The following is a 27,937-nucleotide window of genomic DNA, read 5'->3' as shown; positions in this document are numbered from 1 at the left end:
TCATCAAAAACAAGGCCAATGCCATCACTTCCCTGAGTCATGTCATCTCCCTCTGTCTCAATTTCCCCCCCTATTCAATAGTATCACTTTTAAGTACCTTGAACAGATGTTGAATAATTCTCAAGTTAGCTCAGTGCCATCATTTGTATTACTTACTGGAAGAGTAACTTGTTGTATGGCATCCTGGAAAGTGATGACTTCTTTTGCATTATAAATAGCTTTGCAGTGTCCAAGAAAAAACAGCATTCAGCAGTTTCTTTAAAAAAGTTTCAAATGGTAAAATAGCACTGCCTCAGGTGGCAGATAAAGGGTCAAATCAGGATAGATGCTCCTGTTTAATCCAGAGTTGAATTGGGCATAAATCCATTAAGTTTTGATTTAACTAATTAGTTATCTAGCCTAGGGAGCTTGTAACTATGTTGGTGTAGCTATCTTTTGAGTATAGGCCAAGGGTGGGCAAAATACAGCCACAGAGGGATTTTGTCCAGCCAATGGCAGGTCCCTTGGTCCCATCTGGCCCAGGTGTGAGGGGCGGCCCAGGCCATGGCATGTGCAGCCAGTCCCGCCATGCAGTGGGGGTGGGACAGTGCGGCAGCTGGACTCCGTTCCCTGGCAGCCCAGGATTCAGCCTTGCTGCCCAGGCACCCCAGCCCATCTGCCCCACACCCACTGCCAGGAGTGGGACCTGTGCGGGCAGCATGCACGGCTGGGTGTCTGGGGCTGTAAGCTGGCAGAGAGTTGTGTGGATACCTTTATATAAAAGTTGGTACATTTGCCTGGGATAGGCAGGTGGAGCTGGGGAGATCCCAGAATCTTGGGGTGGTGGATTACGACTCTCCCCTCAGCCTCAGCCCCAGCCCCATGCTGTCACTACCTCGTGACCCTGCCCTGTGATCCCAGCCTCACCCGCCTGTTCCACTCCCAAACGCCACTTCCCACCCACCTGCAGCCCAATTGCACATAAGGAGTTTCAGTGAGTTGCTGTAGAGGGGGCTGCTGACCTGGCCCATGGCAGCTCAGCAAAACTCCCTATATGGCCCGCAGGACAAAATAATTGCCCACCCCTGGTATGTGCCAGTGCAAAATAAGGTTTACAGTGCTGTGGCTTGTCAACTCCAAGACTGTAGCTATGCAAACAACCTCAGTAACAAGAGGACCTTGGTTTCATGTTAATATGACACTGTTAGGTCATGAATTCTTTAAGATTTCTTCTGTGTTGCAAACTCTGTACCAACAGGGACTCCTTATTTGCTTGGGCTGGCCTGGTGCTGACCAGTTTAATTTTCCAGTCTTCCTGCACTAAGAGGATGTTGATGTGTTTTGGATACATATGCTGCAGGGGATGATGTTTAAAAGGAAATCTACACAGGTGTTTTTCATTGACTTAAAAGAAAAGGAATGTGTTTCTATGTTGAGAAGATATGCAGTGTGTCTTCCTTCTAAAAAGCCTATGTTTTGAAGCTGATGTTGACCCTTTAATTTCCTTTTCATTTAGCTAGATGAGAGAAGGAGACTATGCCCTTTTAGGAAGCAGATCCTGTAGCACCAAAGTACGTTCCTTTCCATTAAGATCAAATTGCTGCTCATTCAACTTATTATAATAGTCAAAATGTAGAAGCTAATGAAATCAAGTCTCAAACATTGCAAAGGCTATCACAATCCAAATTTGCCTCCTTAAGTCAGTGGAAGTCATATTTGCTAGGCTACATGACTGTACAAACAAAAGGATCAAGTTTGTTTTTGCAGACTAATCTCTCAAATGCTCCCAACTGTTGAGATATTAAATTCATAGACCACCTCTTGCCTTGGTGCAGAGGAAGGGTGCTCTCCAAAGCAGTCTGTAACCTCCATGACAGCGTCTCCTAGAGGGCACCATCCATGCCACTTGCTTGATATGGTAGCTTCTCTTTTGTTGTGTCCATGCTTCTCAACTCCCTTTCCTGTGCCAGTAGAGTTAGTGGCAATAAGTCCTTGTGCTTTGAGATTTCTAGGCAGAAGGTGGTAATAGCTGTGCAATGAATTCCTTCCTCCCTGTTATTAATGGTGACCAGGGAATTCAATGTGTAGCAACTTTCAAAATGGCAAGCCTTCTCCATGGATTCCCATTGTTGTTATGGGTAGCTCTCTGTCATAAAATAAGGTCCTCATTCAGTCCCTCTGCCTGGTTCAGATGAAGTGGAGAAGCATGTGTGATTGTGACTGTGACTGCTATGCTAACCACAGTGTGTGTTCTCTTTTTTGTTTTTGTTTTCTGCTTTTTTGCAGCAGGAAGGCCCCTGCCTCACCTACTCGACCCACCATAATCCGACCAGCTGAACCGTCCCTCTTAGATTTATAACTCGAGGCCTGTAGACAGCTGGTGACGAGCGCCGTGCCCATGGCTTTCCCACCCCACCCTCCACAGGCACATTCACTCCTCTCATTCATCCCACATCTTTAACTCTTACCACCCCTTCCCGGTGTGTCGTAAAACGCTAGCTAGTGATTGAGCTCTTCGTCTTCTCTCGTGCGTCCTGTATTGCTTTGTGAGCATAGAATAGTCCTCGTACAATGGTGTGGGACCTTGAAGTACACGGGCTCCTTGGAGCAATCAGCTGCAGGGGCATCATGAAGCCCATATGGCAGCTGTCCATCCAATCACCGGGCCTGCCTGGTCTAGCCTGAACAAAGTGTCTTGCCTGCGTTGGTTAGCTGTAGTGTCTCGGCACCTAGAACTAATCTGTAGCTATGTAGCTATTTTCTTTTGTTGTAGTAAAGAACACAAAGCACGATTCGGAAGAATAATAAATGATACTGTCAAAACATATGGCATTATTGGTAACAAAGGTGAAATGTCCAGTGTGTGGGTTTCATTTAAGGTGCAAAACTTATTATATTGTTGGGAACAGTGCAATCACAACCTCGCATTAAAATGAGACAGGGAGATCAAGAAGGGGGGAACTTTGCAGATCGGTGTAGTCCTAGAGCGCAAAGTCTAAGGTAGCACACAACTCAGGGTGCAAGGAGCAGATGGACTTACTCCTCCTCAGCCCTCCTTTATAGCTGAGGAGATGATGCTGGTGGAGACCCACTGGCTTCTGCTAATAGTTGGCTCACATCACAGCCTCGGACAGACTTTCCAGAAACTGAGAGAGGAATAAATTGCTGATCCCCCCCTTATGCAAATGGACAAGCAGACATTTTCAGGGAGTTTGCTGTGAAATGTTTTATTGCAATTTCTTTGTTTTTGGATAAGCACATTTCTTGTTCAATGTTTTTTGGGTAGCAGTGCAATTCCAGTAGCCTTTTCTTCTTGCATGCAGATGGTACGTGTTTTGGGAAATGTGTAACCATGACGGATCATAATTCATCTTCTTAATGGTTTGGGATTTTTTTTAATGTCATATGTGTAAAGAAAAAAAATTAAGAGTATTAAAACTATATTGATCCCATGTATCTTGAACATTGTGTCTCTGCTGGAGCCAAAGAACCACCCTTCCTGCAGGTTTTGTGCCAGCCCCAATTTAGATTTAAGTTCTCTTATTCCAGCACAGTTATTTTTTATTTCTGTTATGGATCCACTTTGCCTGACATTCGAATGATGGTTCCTGTCTGTATTTTAACTTTTTTTACTGCTTTGTTTCCCTCCCTGTTCCCTTTTCTCTTCCCTTTTTTATTTTCTTTCTTCTGTGTCTCTTTCTTTAAATTCCAGCCGGCCGGGCAAGGCCAGTCCCTCCCGCCCAGAGAGTCCAAAACCACCATTTGACATGTAGCCCTGCTCCCTCTGAGACTCTCTGCCTGCCTCTTAGCTGTTCTGTCCTGGAATGGTCTGACTTGCATCTCACACACGGCTTGTTCTGTTGTATTTTGTGACATACACATATCAGCTGTGACTCTAGTGAAACCTGTTTTTTTCCTTCCAGTTGCTTAAAGGAATAAAAACAAGTATATTGTAGTAATGAGAAACATATCCTTACTGTTATATAAATATCTATAAATATATATATATATATAAGATCAAAATCTATAATGTTCAGGTGTTTTAAGCCATTTGTGCTTCCATGTGGAATTTAGGAAATACTTAAGTAGGTTCAAATCTCTCTCTCTCTCTCTCTCTCTCTATACACACCCACACACACCCAGCAAATTAACTGAATCCTGATATTGAGTTTTTGAGCTGATTGTTAAATTCTCTGCTGTGTACAGTTGGGTTATTGTATTGCCCCAGACTTGTGGGTGAGCTGTCTCAGTGCTGGTAGTAACTGTGATGCACTTTGTGATCTACCTGTCACTCTTCTTTACTGGCTGAAATAAACTCTCATTTCTGTATAATGAAGGATTCCACAACTAGAATAAAAACAGTCTCTGTCTGTGGGCGTGTTCAGGATTTATGTGAATTATAACATTTTAATCCTTTGTCCCAAAGAGGTGGGTTTTTGTGGGGGGCGGGAGGTTAATAAGTAAGTCGCACACGAATGGGTGTTCTCACTTAAAAACAGCTTGTCTAACTCTACTATAGTTGATCCAATAAAAGATGTGCTAAAAATGACTTGAGGGAGCAGAAAGGGGCTGACGTCATGCTATACAGAGGAAATGGCGGTCAGAGAACACTTCTAAGTAAAGGGTTTCTCAACAAGGAAACTAATCATCAGGGATTCTGTCCTCCCCAAGCATGTTAATGCACAGAGTTTCTGGTAAGAGCATCACACACTAAACAACCTCATTCTTTTTCAAACAGCTGAGTATTCCTACTTGCAGGATCTAGCACAAGTTGCTGAATGCTTCTTGCTCTTGAGGATAAAAAAAAGAGACCAGCCTCCCACTACACACTGCTGCATCTGACCACCAGAGGTGTAGCAAACATGACTCTCAGGCAGAGTTCTGAGCACTTGTCTAATTCTGCATTGAGGCAATTTTTTTTTAGCTATTTAGACAAAGTGGTCATTAAAACAGGGTTTGGGTTTGGATTTTTTTTTTTATTCCAACTGAACAAGAGCATGGATATCATCTGGATGGCCTGTAGGAATAAGAGCTGCCTCACATGTCTTTACTGAAAGGGCATCACACCAAGCACAGTTGGCTGTCTAACAATGGGGGTGCCATTATAGTGTGCCTATGCAACCTGTTGTCAGGTCTAGATTGACATAGCTCTAGTACCTACTCTTTCATTCAGTGCCCTATGGCTTAGTGAGAACACTTCTAATCCAAAAGCATCGCTCTGATTTTTAGAGATGGCTGAAACTATTGTTGCTTTATGACATCTAGGGTAAAGCACTGACATCAGTATTTGCGGGGAAAAAAGAGCTTCCCTAGGTTCTGCTCTGCTTATCTTCTGTATATATAGACTGGATAGTGGGCTTTGCAGGCTAAACTGGCTGGAAGTTCTGTTTATCTCAAGCTTGAATAAACTAAATCTGCAGAGCAGTTAGCATTTTCGAAATCTGCATCAGTCAAAGCAGTAACGGCCAACAAATTATAGCAGTATAGGCTTTTGTACTATTAGTATATCTGACCAAGCAATAGTTATGATCCTACATGCATTTAATCAGACTTGCTCAGGTCAGAGAGTCACTTAAAAGAAATAATAAGTTCCTTTCCTTGGATAGAAGACTGCTGAAGGCTAGACCCAAGGGACCGAGTGCTGAACGGTTAGTCCCTCCCAAGAGGGGTGCAATACTTGCATTTTCCCCTACTGACTATGGATTGCTCTCTATACTTTTCGGGAGGTCAGTAGTTTGTAGAGCTAAGCTACAGTTTCTTAAAACCAGAGTTCGGTTCATGCCAAAATCTACTAGTAATCATGGACATTTTTCACTTGAACTGCAAGTCAAACTCTAGCTTGGAGGAGGCACAGACTACCAGAGCAGCAACAAACAATGCCTTATACAACATTAACTTAATAATGCGATGGAAAACTGTATTCTTTCTATGTCTGTGGATGAAGGGATAGGCAGAGGAGGGAGTAAGTGTCAGAGCAGAGTGTTCCTGTGGTCAGATCAGATCTCTCTGGAAAGGAAGAATTCAACTGCTCATTTTCTTGGCCTGGTTTCAAGGGGCTAGAATAAGAAATGCACATGCAGTCAATGCTTGGCTGAATAAGTTTATTCAGAAAGAAAGAAAATTTGTAACAGGATTAAAGTCACCTCTGCAACAGAATGCAAAATGTTTTCCAATAGTGTTTTCCTTCACATTCCTGGAATAGAACACCCAATAAATATTTACTCCATTTATAATAATGCTCCATATTAAATCAGAGCCCTGCCCCATTGCAGTTAGATCATTTTTATAATACAGGTTATGGGCAACCTCGACAGGCAAAAACGCTGCAAGGAGCTATCCGCTTTCTTCAAGGAATATACAAAATGTTACACAGATATACTATGTACACAAACTCGTGCAAATGGGAGCTCGCAGGCCCACCCTGCTAGTGCCCTGCATGAAGCCTCTAACCATGTACTGTGCCAATAACACTGACAGTCAACACTAGGGCTATTCAAATGAAAGGACTTAAAAAAAAACATTGCCATCCTGCCCTGATGGGTTAATGTTCAGTTACTCCAAGTTCAAAGGAGTGCTTTGATTTTTATTTCACAAAACCCCTCTCCCTACTGTAAAATGATAAAAGTTAAAATGCATTAAAAATATTCTAATGCGATGTGCTTTTGGCTTTGGAATGACAATGCCCTGTACCAGATTTACAAAAAAAGAAAGAGAGTTGACTACAAGTAGCGAATTGATTATAGAAGTGATCTGCAGAATAGTAAGCAAAGAGAACCTACACGCCTCAGAGCCTTGTTTGCTGCTGCTTTTCACTTCCTGACAGAATATTACTAGAAGTGGAGCAGGTACATGCTTCTAGGTCACCAACGTGGGATGTGTACTGCATCACTCAAGTAAGTTAGGTCTCTAAAAAACCACGTGTACCTTGGGCGATTCCTAGCTACTCACTGTTGGGCTTGCTAACTTCACAGAGAGGAAGCAGCAAGTATTAGATTTAAACCCGTATGTACTTGTCAAACACTAGATGTTCTGGTATAATTCCTTTTTGCCAGCAGATGGAGACAGTAACTCAGTGTTTGGGCCCTGCATTCATTAACGCAATGTTTTTCAGCCTCAAAGTATTTATCACAGTGCACTTCCAGGTGACAGTCCTTTCTCCTGCGTGTACCCCAAGATCTTAAGGGTGGGGAGCAGAGAAACAGACTTTAAATGTCAGCCTAGAGTACCTCTAATGCACTCGGGTAGTGTAAGCCTTGCCAACACAAGGAGAAAAGGAGATCCAAGAGAAGGGGAAATCCCCAGGGTCCAGAAATTCAAAACAAAGCACATATATTAAGTGGTTTCCATTTACTTATTTCTCCCATTTTTTAAATAAATAAAACCTTTCAACATGTACAGTGAAACATCATCCTTCAAAGTGCAATTCCATTCCTACCCCACCTCCAATCATCCACAAGTTACTTGTTCATAGCAAATAACTGAGCAACCATCCCTAGAGGACTCAAAGCAATGCCAGGCCATTTCTATGTAATCAGAACAATTTTCTTTAAATGTAATGCCGCCTAGGCAGGGAGCCTGTATCTTTTGGCTGTATGACTGACAAGGCTGGTTTCAAATATAGGGTAGGATGCAGCTTAGAGAGAAAAATGGGAGGTTTAAGATCTGTGGTATGAAATATAGAAATAATTATTCTGAATCTAAAGAGTTTCTTACCAGAAAGAGGGAATTATTTTGGAAACTTTTTAGAAGAAGATGGACAGGTTGCAATCTTAACTGGTAAAATAGTGTCACTAGCCAATCTGCTAAGACGTTGGCCACCAACAGTAGAGGTTTCTTTCTGGCGATGGGGCTGCAGGAAGCAAGTGATCAAGTTCCTCTGTTAGAGATCATGAAGTCCCCCCACTTTCATATGACCCACCTGTGGTGGTGGTAGTGACTGCCTCATGATTAGTTCAAGTCAAAGTCTGTACTCAAGAGTGCACCAAGTAACAGGAGGAAAGGGAAAGAAGATGAAGTCTGGTGCTAGAGCTCCACCTGATGCAATCCCTCTTTCCCCATGTCTTTAAAGAGAACATCTACCCTGACCAGTAGCACTGGTTAGAGATAACAGGGCAAGTACTATGCAGCTTGGGTCCTTACAGGCTCACAGAAAATTGTTGCAAGTCAGGTTTCTGGTGCCATTTAAACCACCATGATTTTGACCTCATCGTTCTCATCAGCACGATAGAAGAAGGGAATACATGGGTTTTCCAACAGGGAGCCCAGCCTTTCCTGAGGGTTTTGGATCTCTCTCAGAAGCTGCATAATCTGTTTTGCAGTGGGGTCCTCTGGGCTGGGCTGTGGGGCTTTGCTGTCGCTAGGAGATGAGTTGGCTTGAAGAACTGCAGCTTCCTGTTCTGGTTCATCTGTTAAATTCACCTCTTGCAATCCTGTGAAGAGACCAGGTAGGCAAATTACTATTCCCAACCAAACACCTAGCCCTCAGGTTCACCCTGCTAGCAATCAGGAGCCACTGATGAGTGTGCAGGCTGTTGCTCACCTTCTCCATCAGTAGCATTAAGTTCAATGCGCCTCTCCAGTGGAACGGCACTTTCAATTTGATTTGCCAGCAGGTCTGGGTTCTGAGCAGCTGCCATGTACTTGCTGTACCATTCATTTCTTTCTCCAACCAGACGCATCACCAACTCCTGGAGCTCCAATAACTTATTCTGCAGCAAGTTACAAAGAAAGGAAAGGCCACAAACTTTACATGTCCTGTGCCACAGGTAACACACAGCCCTCACTGACTCTAGAGGAAACTGCCAGTATCCAACTTAACCTGACCTCAGTTGCAGACAAACTAGAACATACTCGGAATGGCAGGATCCACATCTCCAGAAACATCTCCAGAGTTCTAAAAACAATGCTTATTACAATTCATAGGTTTGAACCTCATTAAGAGCAGGCACCTTAGCAGATGCAAAGACTTCTGGTTTCAAAAACTTTCCAAGTCAATTTACTGTACTTTCCTTTATCCCAAAGCTAGTAGTGAATCTGGCACAGTACAACAATCTCCTTTGGAGATGCTACTAGCTCGTGGTCCTGTAGGACAGAATTCAGTCTCAGGCAGAGTCCTGTGGAAATGTTTGTTGTGGGTATGTCCTTTCTGAGCCCTGCACTTCATCAGCTACTATGTCATCTCCATCAGTATGCGCCCCTGCACACTCCACACATGCTCCATGGCTTCTTACCCATGGTGCGAGTACTCTTGCCCTGAGAGAATTTCTCTTACCTTCATCTCTTCCTTATCCTGGGCCAGTCGGCTGATGTACTCCTCCTTCTCCCGATGCCGCTGTTTGAGGATAGCCCTCTGACTCTGGTACAATGCAATATATTCCCCTGGAACACAGGAGGAGCATAGGGTGACTAAGAAAGGGGTTACAACATATAGCATTTCTCTCTGCTTGAGCTTTACATCGTGGGTGAATAAACAATAATGCTTTACAGTCCAGCTGGCAGCAGCCTGGACACTGAACTGGAAACCTGACTCAGCTAGGTAACATTAGGATGCAGCTGGAGGCCTGGCAGTAGAAAGCCTGCCTGGAGCTGAAATTCTCAGGGTCCATTAACAATTAGAAAAAAACCTGTAGTTTTACTGCATAACTGAGAAACATGTTAGTACACTGTGCAGACTTCACTGAGCTCATTCTTGTGCTGGCTGATCTTACCAATGGTGTCTGTTTCCCCAGAGAGCTGTATACAGCGATGCTCCAGCTCCTCCAACCGCTCCTTCAGGTCAGCCTTCTCATGCATCACATCTGTAAAACGGGACTGAATACACAACTAGTATCAGCCTTCTGAACTACAAGTGTACAAGGAATATGTATAGAAAATGATAATCCCCATCCCATCAGACTAAGTGCAGGGAACAATACTGTTCTTTCCTTCTTGCTTGTCTCTTGTAGGAAAATCTGACTGCTTGTGGATGAAAGGGAATATACAGAACAGAGCTGAAAAAATGTGACAAAACATTTCTCCCTTCTTGCAGCCAAAAGGATAAAGAATCCTTTTGATTTCTCCCCACCACGCTGGACTTTCCCAATCACTGAAGAGGCTTGGCAATCTTGGAGCCTAACAGCACCTTTCTTCCTCATTTCTGTGGGATGACTCATTTTTAAACCTGCCTGCCAGCTACTGCTTCAGGAAGAGATCAAGAAGAAAAGCTGGCCCCATGCCCTTTGCAGAATAACTACTGCAGCAGTTTTACCAGGACGCGAGACGCATCCAAAAGCTAGAAAGCAGAAGCAAGTGACAGGTTTGTCACAGGAAACTTGGCAATGTAGGTCACAGAAACCAGAACCCTGTCATTTATTCCACGGCAATCTCAACTGTGTCCTCTATACAAGGACTTGACAGCAAGCACCAGAACTCAGCAGAGAGCAGGGGATGGTGTCAGATGCTCACCTGTAGTTTCTCCATGGCAGATTTTAAGGCCTCATGAACCTCCACTGGGACAACATCTGTAGTGGAACCTGGAAAGGAAACAAACGGATTCAGGAGGAACTATATGAGGAAGCACAATGAAGTCCAATTCACTCTGGGAAAGGCACCAACTAGCATGGCCATCAAGCGCTTTTTCCTTCCCATTCCCTTCAACACAGCACAAGTAGCTTTACCTCCACCCAATGTAGCAGTATGTTGCTGTTCCTGCCTAAGAACTACTATTTGCTGCAGGAGGCCTCGGCATTGTTGTTTCTGTACACTCAGCTGGTGTCTCAGTTCTTCTCGCTCTTTCTCCACTTGGGACATAGTGGACATCAAGAAAGCGACCTAAGAAGCAATACCAGACGTTGCACTTGAGTGCTTTTCACTTATGCAGCGTTGCTAATCAATTACCACAGAACCCTAAGAATTACCCCATTTTGCATATGGAGAAGGTGCAAAGAAACTGAGTGATCCACCTCTCCACAAGTGTTTTAATCAGAGTTAGGAATCAGGAGGGGCTTTACTGAGAGTTCTCTGCATTAGCCTTTGCCAAGGGTCCTGTGCGTGCCACAATTCTGTAACTGCAGAACTCTGAGAGGGACATTAAGGGTTTTTTCTTTTGTTTTTTAATCTCAGTTTTCCTTTTCAGTTTTGGTCCTGGACCTCAAAGCTAAGAACAGGGCTGTCCAAACAGCAGCAGCAGCTCTCTGCAGCTGCCAGAACCACTTCTTTATAAAACACAATTTTGATTACTGCTCTCCCAGAGATATCCAGCGAACAGTCATGGTAATCCCAACCCAGACTGCCTCCCAAGATAAAGAATATCAAAATAAACACCACAAGAATCACAGTGCTGACAGTGCTCTTATTAAATATTTTACCCTTAATTTTTTAAACTAAGCAAAGCTTTCAAAGGATTTCCAATCTGCCACGCAAAAGTGCTGCAGAGCCTGGAGAGTTTGCTGCCAAGGGGACACAGCTTTGATTATGCCTCTTGCTACTATACATGTGCTGGTGCCTTGTTATCAGATGTGACATTTTATATACTTGCTTAAATAACCCACTGAGGGTTATCTGACAGGCCCACCACACTGAGATTCATACACTATTGGGAGAAAACAGCTTTGCCGCACATTGTAAACTCACCATTTCTTCATGGCTTTCAAAATTCTCTGGGATCACAAGTGAAGTTTTCTGAGTTTCTTCCACAGTCTCTTCACTCTCCACCCCATCTCCTGTAAGACAAGGGAGACAAACCAAGGAGTTACAATGCACCAGACAGTTCAGCCCACGCCAGCTTTTTAGCTGGAGAAAAAGATCAACTGTATTTACTCACCTTCCACTCGAAGCAACATTTTGCCATCCAGCTCTGCTGCTAACTGACTGACTTGAGCCTGCAGCTCTTTGTTTTCTTTGGCTACAGCAGCCAGACTATCCTGGAAGAAAGAAGTAGGAGCTCACTAGAGAGGCAGGATGGACTCTATGCACCTGAAACATGCACCAGAAAGTTTCACTACAAATTCATGAGCAACAGGAAAGCTCCATGTTTTGGCCCCAAGCACTTCCTATGCCTCTCTAGTATAGTACTATAGTGACAAAGTCCTGCTTCCCATCCAACTCCTCCTCTCTTACCTTGGTCTGCTGTAGCTCCTTAAGGTGCATCTCCACTGTCACTTTGCCCTGAACTTCCTCATGCTGCAACCGGTCCATGAGCTGTGTTTGAAGCAAAAACTGCTTGTGTAACTCCTCCTTCTCAGCAGCCAGATGCTGGTATGCCACAGTGTATTGCTGCAAGTGACTGTAGTACTGATCCCGCTGCTCCTGCAGGCCCTGAGCCTCCTGGGTTTTCAGCTCCACCTGGCACACAGCAACATCCAACCCCATTATCAATAATTCTGTGCACATACATTGAGCAGCAGCTATTATTTCAGGAAGTACCACTGTCTGATCAAAGCCTCCAAGTATGGACAGACAGACAACTAACCCTGAGGTAAGCAGGGGTACTCTGACACGTCAGTACTTTGTAGTAACTGGTTGTGTATCTGCTCTTACAACGCACTAAACAGTGTGTAGGTCCATACTGTCATTCCTACTGGGCACCACTCATATAACACCACCTTCCTTTTTATCACAGAGAATAAGAAGTTCTGATTTTCATGGCAGAAGTGGTGACTGACAGTACACCCAACTCCTGCCATATAGCTGGATCCAAAAAGAACTGTCAATATCAATCCTCAAATCAACAAGGGACATTTCACTCTACTGAACACCACCTGCCCGCAAAATGCGAGATCTCCACAGTAGGATTTAGACAAGGTAAACTGGGGGGACTATCTCTGCGTTTGTTCCTTATTACATCAGTCTTACAGTAGAGCTTGTAAGCTGTCAGCCCTTCTATATCACACACTGGTGTGGTAGCACCCTGCTGCCCAGACACCCTGCGCATACCGTCTCCTTGACCTCAGCCAGTTTTTCCTGCAGCTGCCCAATCTTCTTGGCCAGCTCCTTTTTTACATGCTGCTCAGACTGCAGGGCACTCGTCACCTCCATGTTCTCATTTGTCTGCAAAAAAATGCATAACCGCTATGAGACAGGCCCAAATTAACATCAAAAACTCTTACACTGTACTCCGCAAGCCAAGGCAATGGGTCACATTCAGTCCTGACAGAACATGAAATCAAGGCATGTTTCAGTGGCTGCATTTCACCTACAGAGGAAAACCAACAGGTGATTAAAGTTTAGAAAAAACTGTGGGGGAATGATGGACTGGGGATCAGTAAAGGAAATGTAAATGTATCACAAAAAAGTGAGGTCTTGGCAAATAGCATAGCCTTGCTATCCTTCAAGTATGCAGGTAGCCTAAGAACACACAGAATGATAAGGGTTAGGAAACAAAGCAATGATCTTGTAGACAGCTAAAGTGAGCACATAGCTGGAGGGGCAACAGGAGGAAATGAAAGCAGTCGTGCCCCCACCTACACCTCTATGTACAACCCTGAAAGACAGGCTGAGGAGTTCAGACAGCTGCAATGTAGGCGAAAAGCGAGAAAAAGGATTCAGGATTGAGAAGGGCAAAAAGGCAGTGGAAGAGACGAAAGCAGCTGGGAAGAACCCCCTCACAGGCAACATGCATGCAAATAGGGGGACAGAAAAAGACAAGAGAGATGGAGGAAGAGGAATAAAAGCAGCTTAAGGTTTGAGGAAAGGGAGGGAAGGAAACCCCTTGGCACAAGCAGAGATACTAGATAATCCACTGAAAGCTTACTAGAGAGTTTGAGAGATGGCAATAAGTCTCCTAGCACAGTATGATCTAATACTGGAGGTTCAATAACCAAAGCACCAGATGGCAAGATAAGGCCAATATTTCTGCCAGGCCCTTATCACTGTATGTGCTGCTGCATGATTGCACCATGGGAGAAGATGCACCAAGAGACATACCAGCTTGACAAACCCATTCTGCAGCTCAGCCAGCTGCTCCTTCAGCTCCCGGTTTTGGCTCAGAGCTCGGCTGATGGTGGCCTTGTCGCTCTGCATGTTCTCCAGGATCTGTTGTCTGTCCACAGACTCGTCGCTGTAACGCTGCACCGTCTTCTCAAGCTCTAGCAGTTGCTCCTCCTGCTCCCGGTTGAGACGGCTCAGCTGCTCATTATCCCGAACTTGAACCTGGTACTGTCCATGAAGCTCCCCCTTTTCTTTCTGCAATCTCTGGACCTCCTCCTGCAGACTCAGCTCAGCTTCTGTGGGTCCGGCCAGTGGGGCAGGCTCACTATCCTTGGATTTCACTGCTGGGAAAGTGGAGTCACAACCAGCTGGTCAGAGCAGCTCCACTCATGCACACACAAGTTAGAAAGGTAAAACCCTTGTTATGTGAACATGCTTTCCCCACCCAATCTACTACGCTGGGCCCAGTACCAAAGGATGGGATGATGACAGCATAATCCAACCCTTCCTCTGGCAGCAGGACAAAGGAGAAAGCCACAACAGTGCAGCCATCAGCTTGCTGCAGCATGCTGTTAAAAGCCTTCTGAATTGGGGAGCAGAGAGAGCTACATGCTAAGCAGGCACTGATATATCAGAGTTCTTTTTACTTCCCAGTCCGAGTAATTCACTAGGACCAGGAGCTGCAAGTTTGCTTCAGGTAGATACGAAAAGAGGTTAGTGTATTCTTGAGTGCTGGTGTGAAGGGTCTTTTTAATGTTCACTAGGTCAGAAGGTTTCCTCATGTACATTAGTCTTTCCAATTGTTCTGCTAGTTTTGGGGTAACAAATCTGGTTGCCCAAACTTTTACATAAGGAGAATGGGTAGAGCCCCCCTCTAGCCTGCTGGTACCTCACCTTAAGCTCAAAATAGTTGGTCCTACCTGCTTTGCTGAGAAGCTGAGCAATACTGTCTTCAAGCTCCTGAATCTGCATCACATTCTTCTCCTTTTCCTCTGTCAGTGTTCGGACCTATGTGGTCACAGAGGGAGGACTTAAAACAAGTACTTGCCACGCATTTCCTCCTGTTGAATCAGCCTTGAGGTCCTCAATATCATTAATAATAATGCCTCTGCACACAGAGAATACAGCACTGCTGTTTTTACCTGCTCAGACAGCTGCTGTAACCGCTGCTGCCAGATACTGCCCTCCTCCTTCAACTTCTCCACATACTGATCTCTTTCCGCCTGGAGCTGGTGAAGCGACTCTGACAGCTGCTCAGGAAGAGAAAAAACTGCATCAGTTAAGTGAAATGAAAAACTGTCAATTGAAGGAAGACAAAAAACATACCAGTGCAAGTGCAGAGCCTCAGCCAGTATTGCCCTGCTGCACAAAGGTCACAATATTGACCAGAAGCATATTCAATCTCTTACCTGAGTGACCTGTGTTTCTAGGTTTGCCCGTTCTTCCAATGCCAGTTGCAGCTGCTGGTTTGCATCCAGATTCCCCGACTGATTTGTAAACTGCCAGAAGAGGCAAATAAGTTACAGCCAGCATTCCTTGTTTTTTCTTTATAATTCCTTCTTGATAGCAACCTCTGATGTGATCCTTTTGGCAATTTCTATGGTTCTGCAAACTGTTCTAGTTCAACACAAGTTAACATTAAAAAAAAAAAATATATGGTCTGGTCTGAGCTGAAAGATCGCTGTTTAGAAATGGAAGGGTTTGGGGGTTTCTTAGCCCTCTGGAAAAGATCTATGGGGCGTGTAAAGGGAACAGTAATGGCTAATGTATTCCGATAGATTGGCAGTATACTTCTTTCTTTTCCAGAAAATATAATTTAGTAAAAATATTACTGGGCTCAATATAGTGATAACTGGGTGTAATTCTAGAGTGTGACACATATAGACTAAATAATCTCACCTTAAGATCTATAAAATGCACCAGAGGAGCTAGTATCTAGAGAATCACCACTCCAACGCCCTCTGAGAATAAGCTTCCTGTTCCTGACAATCATCAGTGAAGACCTTTTAACTTCAAAATTGTCCCTTAAATTTTGTATGCAGCTTGGAAAATGGCAGTGGGTAAATTATGATTATATCAATTTTCTAGTGGCATACTACCCTTACTTCCCAAGGTCACAGCAAGCCCTACCCCGCAATCAAGAATATCCACTCCACAGTAACACTGCAGTCACCTGTTGAATCATCAGTTCAGCCATTTCCAGTTTCTTATGCAAATCTTCCGCATCCAGTTTCATGGCTGAATTTTCAGAAACCAGGGAGCGCAGCTTCTCCAAAAGCTCAGAGTTCTGCTGCTTCAGTTCCTCACTGCCTTTGCTGAGAGAGACACAGAAATAATAAACTAGCTATGATCCTTACTTTCACCAGTGGCTCTGTTGTTCATGTGACTAGTTCATAGACTCGTCCATTCTGGTGACTGGAATGAAGTCATGTTGTGCAGAGGAAGGGAAAGCCAGTGCGAGAAGACAGTTCTACCAAAGTTCAGCACTGCTGGCTCTGCAGTAACAGAAAACTGAACTCACCTGTGCTTGTACAGTTCCAATTTCAGGTTGTCTCGTTCCTTCACTAGCTCTTTATTATGCTGGAAAAAGATTGAAAAAAAACAAAGGACTCAACCCCAGACTTTAAAGAAAGAAAAAAAAATTAAGCTGCCTATTATTAAACCTTCTGTTGATCAGCTAATGTGGAACTAAAAAACCCAAAGCTTCATATTCGCAGGAATACTCCTGGCCACTAGGGCTGAAACCTCAGAATGGACTTGCTCGGAAGCTCATATTTAGCTATAGTTGGCTGGCACTGGAGCCAAGTCTGTCACCCCATCAAACTTCATACAAAGCCTGAACTCGCCAGGAACTCATCTGTTCAGAGTCTTTTCAGACATGACACCACCAACTAGCCAGGAGGTTTTGCAGCAAGCTTCTGGATCAGCATCAATGCTCAAATGTCTCTTTGATGGAGGACTCCTGGACAGAAGCTGTGGTTGGGTTTTCATTGTTTGAATCTGGCAAGACAAATGAAGCAAGGTGCCAGATCTGAAGCCAGGACCAAAAAATAGTGGCTGTATAAAAATTAAAGAAACCTGCCTTGGTCACAGAGGGTACAAAACTGTGGTCTGGTCTCCCCCTCTTCTCAGAGATTGCAATATATGCAGCAGTCGCATGAAAAATTAAATGGGAAAGAGGACAACTGCTGATGACAGCGTAAGAAGAGGGAATTCTTACTTTTTCTGACTGCTTCTGCTGTGTAGAAATGGAAGACAGGGTGCGTTCCAGCTCTGATACCCTCTGGCGAGATGACTGCAACCGAGTAGCAAGGTCTTCAGCTTCTCCTGAACAAGTCAAAACAGACTTACGTGGAACAAAGTTCTAAACAGCTTCACAGAAGTGACTAAACAATGTTTTCTGTTGAGCCAGCAAGTTCTTACACTCTTTTAAGGAAAGTAGCACATTGTCTGCCAGTTCAGAGAGTTGTGTTCTGTTCCTCACTCTTCCACCAAGTCATTTCAGCTTTGGGAAAATTAACCTCCTTGTGCTTCAGCTTATTTTTAAAATGGAGATAATAAATACTCCCTTTAGAAAGCATTAGGTGCTTATTATTATTTTTCTAATGCAGAAAATTGCTGGAGTTCATTTGAGAATGAAACACTCAGGCAAATTTATCTTACCATGATTGCTGTGGTATTCAACTCAAAAGCAACCAACAGGATGGCAAGAAAGGAACAGCCTGGGGTAATCACCAGGTCCTAACAGTCATGACAGAGCTTTAACAACATACAAAAGAACTGTGCTTCCCATGGGATTAATGTGCTGTGATTCTGGGTACAGCCGTGATGACAGATGCAATAATTGTGCCAAGTATTGCTCATTAAGAAGTCACTGAGTGTTGTAGGCTGGCTGCCAATGAATTAGTGCGCATGACTTGAATCCTCAGCTTTTCCAACTGAATCAGGTTTGGAATAGACCCCAGAGTTCATCTAGTCCAATTTTTTGCTCAAATGTTGAATGGGCTAGTTCTAAACCATCCTAGGGAAAAAAAAAATACATATCCAGCCTCTTCTTGAATGTTCAAAGGTGATCTACCTGTTTTCTGCCGGGCAGCTTGTTGCGTATGTCCTAGTGCTGTCTGTAATTCTGATTTCTCAGAAACTAGGATGCCAATAGTCTGAATATGAACCTTTGGGGAAAAAAAGAGCAGCTCAATGTAAGTCATTTTCACTTGGCACTATATCTCCCCAGCAGTCAGAGAAGGACAATTCAGTAAAGAAAGAAAGGACTAACATAAGATCCAAGACTAAGCATACAGCCTGGTTGATTGGTTGCCTTTTCCTGAAAGCATGAATGAAAACATGCAATGGCTTTCAGAAGGAAAACTATTCAGCATTAGTAGCTCAGATGAAAGCTAAATGAGAGGCTTGACCAAAACAGAAGTTCTGACTTACCTGTAGCTGTTCCCTCAGTGCTGCTTGCTCTTTGACAAACTTCTGTTCAAACTCTTTCTTCTCCTGCATAAACAAACCGTGGACATTAAACCCAGAACTTTTAGTTTTAAAATGTTAAATGGAAAATGTTAATTATATTAAACAAACGATGTGTATTTTAATTGCAGCATTATTAGCATCTAAATAATACAAAAAATTTTTAGAAATCTACTATTTTCTTCATTTAAGCCTCATTTATTTTTCGTACTTCACGTGGTCTGGACAGTGACAGGTTCTCTTGCACTAACACAATCCTGCACTGTTTGGATGGCAAACTACTAAAAGAAAGCCATTTCCACTGAAGAGCTTTGAAATTCATTAAACACTATTTTAATATTACATGCTGTTAAAAGTAAGTTAAAAAAACTATTTGGGGGGCTTAAACCATTCAGTAGTTTTTATAAAGGACAAGAGACAGAACATTCAAACCTAAAATCATGTCTCATCTGTAACTCATGGCATCATAGAAAGACAAGGAGAGGGAGGGAAATGTACACGTTATAAACAAAGCAATAAGCTGTGAAGCTTGATATGGTTTTGTAATTTGAAATTAAAAAAAAACCCAAGATACACTAGTCAGGGAATGGGCTGCATCACTATCAAAAAAACTAAAAGAGAAACATAATTATAAATGTATAGTGTATTAAATGTTTTCTTTTCAGGGAGTTTTAACCAGACATACATTAAAGGTTTGTGAAAGAAGACTGAAATGGATAGCGTTTTTCTTTTACGCAAGTGAGTATTTTGGTTTGTTGTTCAAATACATTTGTCTATGGAAAGCAATATAAGCTTTATACTTATGAGTCTGTTTTTAACCAAACAAGAAAAATACTTCTGCTTTCTATCAGGTATACTTTTAAATTATGCAGTGCCACCTGCACATTCTTTACATCAATTCCCTCAACAAAAGGGTGTATCATGAATACTCTGCTCCCAAGGGGAACAGAAATTTATCCTAAGACTACGGCTACTGGGATGCCTTTTACCTTCTCCAACTGATTCACAGCCTCTTGATTCTGCTGTTTCTGCAGGAGCAAAACAGATGATCAGTACTAAGCAATTTTGTCATACTGCTCCAATCTGTAAATGCATTTGCCATCTTAACCAGATGCTTGCGATACATACGTGTAGCAAATGCAAACAGGAATTCCATTAAACCATTCTGACATTTTCTACAAAGACAGGTTTTAACTATTAAAAATACTAGACTTTGGACTAACAGCATATGGACGTAGTGACACATGCTATCCAGTTCCGGATATACTTTTCAGTCCTCAGTAGAACTACCACATTTCACAGTAAAAATGTTACTAAGGTAACAGAACCCTGAATTCTTATATTTGAGATACACACCACCTTACATTAAACTTGCATCCTACATTCTAAGGTTTTTATCATTGTAGTATTTGATATGCCCCAACAATATATTAGAATCCTATTAAAAGAATATATTCCCTCCTCCTTTCCCTTAGGTGAAACTTTAAGCATACCATTGACAATATGTCAAAATCATGATCCAGCATAAAGATGAACCTTTATGCCATGCAGAGTCCTAGTTAAGTTGACGGGGTTCTGCAAGGGACATGGGATTTTGGTCATGTGGAACAGATTACAGGACTGAAGTCAAAATACACAGCAAGGGCCAGTGTATACAAATCCTGTCGCTATATACTTTAATTTCCTGTGAGACGTGGTTGAAGTGAGCAGAAAGCAGGGTGTGCTAACCCAGGGGTGTGCACATGGGATGAAGGAGAAGAGGGGTACAGAGACTCTGCACCAGGCTATGCTAGCAGCCACAGGAACAACCACAAATCTGCTATATTCAGCAATGTTTCTGTTTGCTGTTGATGGCCACCTGTGTCTTTGCCACAGCAGTTTCAGAGTCCCCTCATTGCCAGCAACATGGCTACTACTCCCCCACAAAGAATGAACACTGATCAAATACTTCCCTGCAATCCTATTGAAAAACACAATTTAGGAAAGTGGCAGTACTGGAGATAAACTATAAGAGGCTTTGATCATAGCGCCACCACTAGACAAGAGCAAGTTGAGGAACGTAGGATAGGCCCTGTGTAAAACTCTAGGCAAGAGACCACTTCATATGCCTGTCCAGAAGTAGATAGCCACTGGTGATCAATGCTCCAATACCAGGTGCCTCTACAGGTCAGCCTCAAGAGAAACGAGGATGCAGTAGAGGGAGGAAGGAGAGAAGAACAAAATAATGGAGCAAAACAAAAGGGGTGATAGGATACATGGGAGAGTCCTGTACTTCAGAGGCAAAAGTGGTGGGGAACAAGCCAAGGAAAAACCACTTCAGATCAAGCGTATTTCTTTTCAGATTGTGCAGGCATTTCTTGAAGTATTAAAGCAAGAGGGTAAAAAGCAGCAGCAATAATTCAAGCAGGCCACGGAATGCAGCAGTTCATTCATAGTGCCACAGATGCTGAGATAATGATCAGACCCAAGCCCCTGGGCTATCTCCTAACCCCCCTTACTCCCATTCTGCAGACAAAGTAATACCAGAAAGATCAACCAAAGAAATTACAGATTTTCCAGTCACTGCCTGTGGACAAGATTCTGCTTCTACTGAGCTTGGTGAGTGCAGATCGTATCCAGCATTAGTTGTTTTATCATGAAGCTAGCCACCCTGGCAAAATACGAAGAGATCAATATTGTATGGATCTTATTTCATGTTATTTCATTTCCCTCATACACGCCAATACATTTGGGAGTCTTCTTTTAATCTGACTTTTCACCATCTAACTGGGTGGTCCCACAAAATCCACTTTGTTCCCTGAAAAATGCTGTGCAAGCAGCTTCCCTTTGTGGCACTGTAAAAGAACCCATAACCTTGCAGACACCCAGAGAGCATGGAGGAGCAAAGACAACGTCAAACTGGTTGGCTGGATTGTTTCTTACCAATTCCTCTATCTTTGTAATGAGCTGTTTGTTAGTTAGATTGCTGGAATCTAGGGCTACTGCCAGCTCCTGGTAACGTGTCTGATGGGCGCATGCAGACAGGTGGAGGAGAAGGTAGAGGGGCAGAGGAGGAGGGAAAAAAAGAAAATAATTAAAAAGGACAGAAAGTAAATCAATATCACAGTTTTGAATCTGATTCGGATTTCCCCCAAATATACTGAGCTTTCAACAAGTTTGAATCAGATATCAAGGTGTTTTATATATTTGTTTAAGGCCTGAATCTCATTTAAAAAATACTGAGAGTACTAGCTGCATTTAGAAGGTCTTATTAGTTCCAACCCTCCAGTTGGAAATTTCCACAGATGCCCGTCTCCAGCTGCCCTCCGATGTGGTAGTTATGCATGAACAGGGCAACAAATAGGTCTCAACATCATTACAGTGATGGTCCCACTGTGTAATTGGTAAAAGGTGCTAACCCAGTGAATGAGAAAAAAAAAATATCAGACTAAGCAGGACTTACTTCCATTTCCTTTATATTTGTGGAAGAAACACCACTTTCCCCATTCACATAGGATGTGGACTACAAGAAAAATTGACATACAAAATAACTGTTTTATTTATCAATACAAAATAGGAGATGACCTTCCATATCCCCAACAGTATACTATTATTTATACCATGCCTTTCTCTTGAGGATTATCAAGGCACCAAGCAAAAGCAGATAATATCTATTTCTCTGAGTAAAGGTATGCAACTTGTACATCTCTATGTACAATCACATCCAGAAATGTTCTTACATGAAATATACAGGCCACGTACTTCAGATTTATTGCCATGAATTAAGAGAGTGTGTTTCATGGATATAAGCTGCTCCCCCCTCCCACTCTGGTTCTCTTCCTACTGGTGGAGTTTCACATTCCTACAACAATAGTTTCTACTTTTCAGGGTTTAAAAGTCTTACTGTTTAGTGGGTTGGCTGCAAAGAACTCTGGGACTGATGAGAACATTCCTGAGCTGGCTACTTAAACCCCCACTTCTGAAATTTAGAAGAAATTGCATTCCATTTATCCTGTTAATGAGGCCAAACCTGAGAGACCAAGCCATTGAGCTGCTCAGACAGCTGGCGAAGACTCTCTGTTGAAGACAGGGACCTACAAACAGAAAAAGATAGCACGTTGTTTTACAGGGTCTATTTGGGAACTGGCCAAACTAGCACAGGAGGCATTTTGATAGCAAACACTTTTGTCATCCCCTTTTGAACCCTATTATAGGTGCCTTTTATCAAACAAAAGGTAATACACACACGCACCTGTTTTCATCCAAGGCATTTTTATGACCATCAGCATCATGCATCTATGGAGTAAGACAGAAGAGTCACAAGACTATAGCAGAGAGAAACATACTTGAGCACCCCAAGGTTTGCACTGGATAACCTCTGCCTTTACTGTAATCCATTCAAATATTACTTAAATATTCATAGCACATCCCAAGTCAGGTCCAGGTTGTGGATCATTTCTGCTTATTCTGAGACCTCCAGAAAAGATCTTGAGTGATATATTAAGCCAGGTCAGTTCAAAGTCTTTAGTGGCAAAAACATACTGCCTTCCTAAAGAGCTGAAACTTAATTCTCGAATTCTTTAAAGAACAGAGGCCTACTCCTTCTGAGGAATCACATGTTTTCTTAGGGATGCTCCTTACTAACTGAGTTGGGGGAAGGAAGGAGCACAGGATAAGTTTCTTTATGTGGTGAAAAGTTCATTTTGCTTTCAAAGTTGGACCAAGATTGAGTGGAAAGGAGAGATGTTACACTTGACTGGAAATCTCACATGACCCTTGACATATTAATACAAACACACTTCTGCTTAACACAAACAGCATCACTAGCGTGTCAATGCAAAGGCTCACAAACCTGTGACAATGGCATGCTACTGGAAGCAGGTGTGACAGAGCCACAGCTAGGAAGACTGTTGCTGTTAGATAACACAGGGACATCGGCAGCCAGCTGTTCAGCATTATGAGCGGTAACATCACTGTCAAAGTATGCCTGTCACAAAACATATCACAGGGATTACAGCTACATGCTGAATGAGGGGAGAGAGAAACACACCCTTACAAGATTTCTGTGCACGAAACAAGGTGAACATTGTGGTTATCTACAAACAGGTGCATTGGCAAACAAATCTGTGTTCTCCCCAGAGCAAACAGGTCAATTCATCAACCTGTTTTTCTCCACTGAATGCTACACAGTCATGTTACCCCAGCTCAAATGGGACCTAGAAGGCTTTCATGTAGAATTAGTGTCTAGGACAGTAATTTTACCACATACTTAAGTAACAGCACTGCTATATATGCTACAAGGGAACTAAAGCAGGCAGGGCAAGACCAATGCCAAATCTATTCTCTCTGCTTTGCAAAGCACCATCTTCATTCTGCCACTGGGGAAAACACTGATCAACAGATGCAAAATAAGATTAAAAGAATGGGTTAATAACTAATCAAGTACTTGGTTAGTTCAAATCAAGCACCCCTTTTCCCCTCACCCTCTTTACTGAAATTGAGAGTTGCTGTGAACTGAAAAGGGTTTGACACCAAGATATAGAGCATTATAAATCAAAACACCAAATTCAGCCCTTGAGGTAAGCAGGTGTGACCCCCTAATGGAATCAAAAGGAGCCGATACCACTCCTGCCATGAATGAGTTTGGTCTACATGAGCGTTAAAAATGTTATCTTTGCATCACTGCAGACAAATAAATGTACCATTTTGGGGATGGGTATGATCAACCACTATCTACTATTGAGCCACAGAGCAACCAGACAATTCGTCATCTGCCTGATCTTGAACCTTAATGGGACTCCGGGATTTTTTTTCCCCGTTTTCTGTGCACCCTGGCAGTCTGGCAATCCCTGTCATCATATTACCCTAACCAGAGCTATCAATACATACTGACATTACAAAGCAAACATTAAAGCAGGCCATCAATAAATAGTCTCAGCAAGATTCTGTGGCTCCCTACAAGTTAATTTAATACCATGTCTTCTCTTATTCTAGCCTAGTTCCTGACTGTTCAGAGGGAATCCAAAGCATTTATCTCCTCTCTTCCTCCTTCCCAACTGTTTGGAGGGGCAGAGGAGGGTCTGGGTGTCACCTGTTCACCACTTCTTATGCGAGTCAGGCAGTCAACTCTGAAGACAGATTTCAAAACAACAATTAGGGAATGCCTGAACTAAACTGACAAGAAAGAGATTGGAATGTTTAGAAGTCTTTTTTAGCAAGGCAGGTTCTTGCTGTCAGGGATCAATATATATTGAATTTTCCTTGGAGGATCATGTATTGTTCAACTCCTTCCCACTGCATCCTATCTCAGGTTTCCTCACGCTAATATTGGTTCAGAAAAATCAACAAAATAGAGCAAAAAGTGGATAGAAGGGATCCCCCCCATCATATCAATAAAATATATTAAATTAAGTTGATAGTATCCTACCCTGAAACTCTCTCTACATGTATCTAATGCATCATGCTAAAAGGTGTGATGGTTGTCCTGAAAAAATGGTCACACAAAAAAAGATTCCTTCAAAAAAAAAAAAGACGTCTGAAGTGAAAGCAGCTTGAAGACCTAATTTGCAGGGAGGGGAAAAGGGAAGGGACAGCAAGGAATTTGTCAGAAATTCTAACACAGCAATTCAACCAACTACAGTTGTGAAATGCTAATAACCTGAAGAAGCTAATGACTCAGTCCAGCCCAATATATACCAGCAGCCATTTGCTTTTTCTTACAAGTTTCCTGGTTTGTCAGGTTTTCTCCCCCTTTCACAACCAGAAAGCTACAGCAGATGAGGTGGGAAGGATTTGCCTGCCTGTGTTAAGGCACCAATGAAGGCATTAGCTCAGATGCCAGCATTCAGCTTTTCTACCTATTAGCATTGGGTGAGTGTTTAAAGCAGTGTTTCCCTGACTCAGGAGTTCTACCAGCAAGACAACTGGGAAGAGAAATTCGAAGTATAGTCTGTAATGAGAGAGAGAGCAACTTGGAAATCAGTCTGAGGCCCTGGGCATTGTTATCTGCAGCCTCCAAGACGAAAATCTGTAACAGCTACTCAGTCCAAAATGCACTGGTGCATGCAAAGAAAGCAGAGAAAGGCACTTGGGACATGAAGACTAACGGAAGAGTAACGTTTCCATATTCACAACAGCACAAACACAGCAGGTATGGATTAGGCCCTCATTTTGAGATTAGCCACTGACACAGAAAAATTATTCGTACATCCTACCTCAACCTGTCCTTGAACAAGCATCAGTTCTCTTTCTGATGTGTCCATCTGATAAGCTTAATGTAAATTATACTTCCAATGTGCTGCATTCAACCCCACAGGAAAGCACCTGTCAAGTGCTCTTACCATGCTAGCGCTGCTCTCCCATATAACATCCCACAGAAATACCCCGCTTGCAAGAGCTTTGTGCCAGGCACTGCAAGTCTCTGATGGGAGAGCTGCTGCATTAATATGCAAGGAAAACTAGTGAAAGTCTTATTTTATCTATCACATCATGCAGGTTTCACAGCAGAGTCACTCTACTCCACCTGGTGATTAACATAGTTATGTCTATGGGTGGAACAAAAAGAAAAGGATGCAAGGCAGGTATAATGAAATGCTGGGCTTGAAAGCTTAAGGTGAAGAGAGTTGTGGACACTATACAAGTTAATAGGTAATTGAGGTTTTAGGAAAGCAAGAACTAAGTACTTCCTGAATCATCATGTTTTATTTTGCATTTTCTGTGTTTCTATCAACATTTTAGCCTTCTTTAATTTATGAGACTACTTTTATGAAACATGTTGAAAATTAAAAGGCTGGTAGAAGCTTGCTCTCTCATACTTGTATTTTATTACAGATAAGAATCTTCCCAGTCCCTTTGCTGCCAGAACTACAGGCAACATGAAGACATTAGAGCTAGTTAACACTTGCTACAAAGTATCTGACTTCCTGCCTAGACATATTTAAAACCATGCTACTTGCCAGATTGCATCACGTGTGCAAATTTCATCACCTGTCACAAAATGAGCTGGCTGGAATAACTACACAGTTTACTTAGGGCAACTGCTGGATTAGAGATGAGCAAGAACATGTCCTTCAGAGATGAGGCACTAATAAATAAAACAGTGACATGCAAACAGGAAAATCACAGATCTAGAAAATAAACACAGTCTGTGGCCCAGTTTGAACAATGCTTTTATATGCCCCATGCCGCATCTTTGTGGGAACAAAGTGTATGGGGAAAAGGAGTGGCAAGGTGTTTACTACTCATACCATCACCCAGGATCTCCGATACAATTCCAAACTGCCTGATCTCACAAGTCTATCTTAAGGGAAGCTGGTACAGTTCACATCTTTGCGTTTTAAACGTGACGCAAATCAGAAGGAAACACACAAGTAGGAGCAACAGAGAGGCACATTAAAAGGAAAAAAAAAGCTCAAGGTTAATGAAAACAGCAGCAAAACTCAAGCAACTGACAACAAATATGCCAGAATGAAGCTTCATCCAAAAAAATCGAGAGGCAGTTTAAAGAGAACTTGAAGCATGCAGTAAGGACAGCAAACTAGTCAGAGGGATGCCGAACACTGCCTCACCTTCCTCTTGTCCAATGAGGGTATGGCTACCCCATTGGATCGATTAAGGTCTGACACCAGCACCTTCAGTATGTTCTGAATCTAAAGGAAGTGAAAGAAAGTGGAAAGAGAAATGGCTCAGAAAGACAGAGTGAGACACCAATCAAAGGGTGGCTGCAACCAAAGGACCTTGCATTCACTCTCCCTTTACCAAAATGGATGTCGAAACATAGGATCAATCACAGAAAACGAGGGCTGGAAGGGACCCCAGGAGGTCAGATCTAGTCCAACCTCCTGCTCAAAGCAGAACCAGCCCCAACTAGATCATCCCAGCCAGGGCTTTGTCTACCTGGGTCTTCAAAATCTTTAAGGATGGAGATTTCACCACCTCTCTGGGTAGCCTGTTTCAGTGCTTTACCACTCTCCTAGTGACAAAGTGCTCCCTCATCGCTAACCTGAATGTCCCTTGCTGCAACTTGAGACCCTCGCTCCTCGTCCTGTCATCTGCCACCCCTGAGAACCGCCATCCTCTTTGTTACCCCCGCTTCAGAGAGTCGAAGGCGGCTCTCACCTCTCATCTTCCCTTCTCCAGGCCAAACAAGCCCAGTCCCTTCACTGCTCGTGTGCCCCGACCCCTCACATCCATGTCAATGTTTTTCTTGCTGGGGTCACTTGATCCCAGCTGACTTCCTGCCCGTGGCAGGGTGGTGGAGGCTAGACTCGATCTCACGAGTCCCTTCCAGCCTCCGATGTCTATGAAATCCACACTGCGCGCTCTGGAGTCAAGAACGGCTTCGCCAGCGGACCCGGCCCCAGCCCGTGGCGCCGGGTCCCATTAGCGGCTGCGGGTTGCGGACCCCGTCCGTCCCCGGTGTGCATCGCGACGCGACCGGGCGAGCGCGGGACACTCACGTTCTCGGGCGACGGCCTGTCCCTGTCGTCGGCGCCGGTCGGCGTGTCGGGCCGGTTGCCCTCCTTGTTCTTGCGCTTCTTCTTGGCCGCGGCCCCGGGCCCGGGGCTGTTCTTCTGCTGGAACTCCTTCAGCTGCGGGGGAG

The 27,937-nt window shown here is 43.3% G+C and overlaps 2 protein-coding genes across 12 annotated transcripts in view; one reads left to right on the top strand and one right to left on the bottom strand.

The window, feature by feature from the left end:
- DNM1 (dynamin 1) overlaps positions 1–5,941 on the top strand; it is a 105,820-nt gene extending 99,879 nt beyond the window's left edge. For 2 of the 11 annotated variants that reach the window (XR_323918.2, XR_003094245.1), the window contains exons 21-22: positions 1,496–1,550; positions 2,266–3,574. Coding sequence is in view for 4 of the 11 variants with exons in the window: in XM_025205022.1 (XP_025060807.1) it covers positions 2,266–2,338 (73 nt within the window). In the remaining 7 variants the exon portion in view is untranslated. Of the gene's footprint in view, positions 1–1,495; positions 1,551–2,265; positions 3,575–3,691 lie in introns of those variants that run through there. The other 9 variants (XR_003094246.1, XM_006024303.3, XM_025205022.1 and 6 more) reach the window with 7 other exon arrangements.
- Positions 5,942–6,063: 122 nt separating this feature from the next.
- On the bottom strand, positions 6,064–27,935 carry GOLGA2 (golgin A2; the record flags this gene model as incomplete). The annotated part of the gene is made up of 27 exons (XM_006024391.3): positions 6,064–8,408; positions 8,519–8,687; positions 9,251–9,357; positions 9,687–9,789; positions 10,423–10,490; positions 10,635–10,788; positions 11,590–11,678; positions 11,780–11,879; positions 12,076–12,300; positions 12,892–13,005; positions 13,882–14,228; positions 14,805–14,892; positions 15,027–15,134; positions 15,294–15,383; positions 16,058–16,199; positions 16,406–16,464; positions 17,105–17,211; positions 17,963–18,056; positions 18,322–18,384; positions 19,347–19,385; positions 21,280–21,360; positions 21,800–21,859; positions 22,367–22,430; positions 22,589–22,632; positions 23,189–23,323; positions 26,904–26,984; positions 27,795–27,935. Coding segments are annotated over 27 exons (3,120 nt in total), but the record flags the coding sequence as incomplete, so codon positions are not given.
- Between the last annotated feature and the right edge of the window lie 2 nt (positions 27,936–27,937).

This window comes from Alligator sinensis, unplaced genomic scaffold, assembly GCF_000455745.1.
Source record: "Alligator sinensis unplaced genomic scaffold, ASM45574v1 scaffold388_2, whole genome shotgun sequence".
NCBI classification, from domain to species: domain Eukaryota; kingdom Metazoa; phylum Chordata; order Crocodylia; family Alligatoridae; genus Alligator; species Alligator sinensis.
Note: the sequence above shows the minus strand (reverse complement) of the source record. Positions and strands in the feature narration are given on the sequence as shown.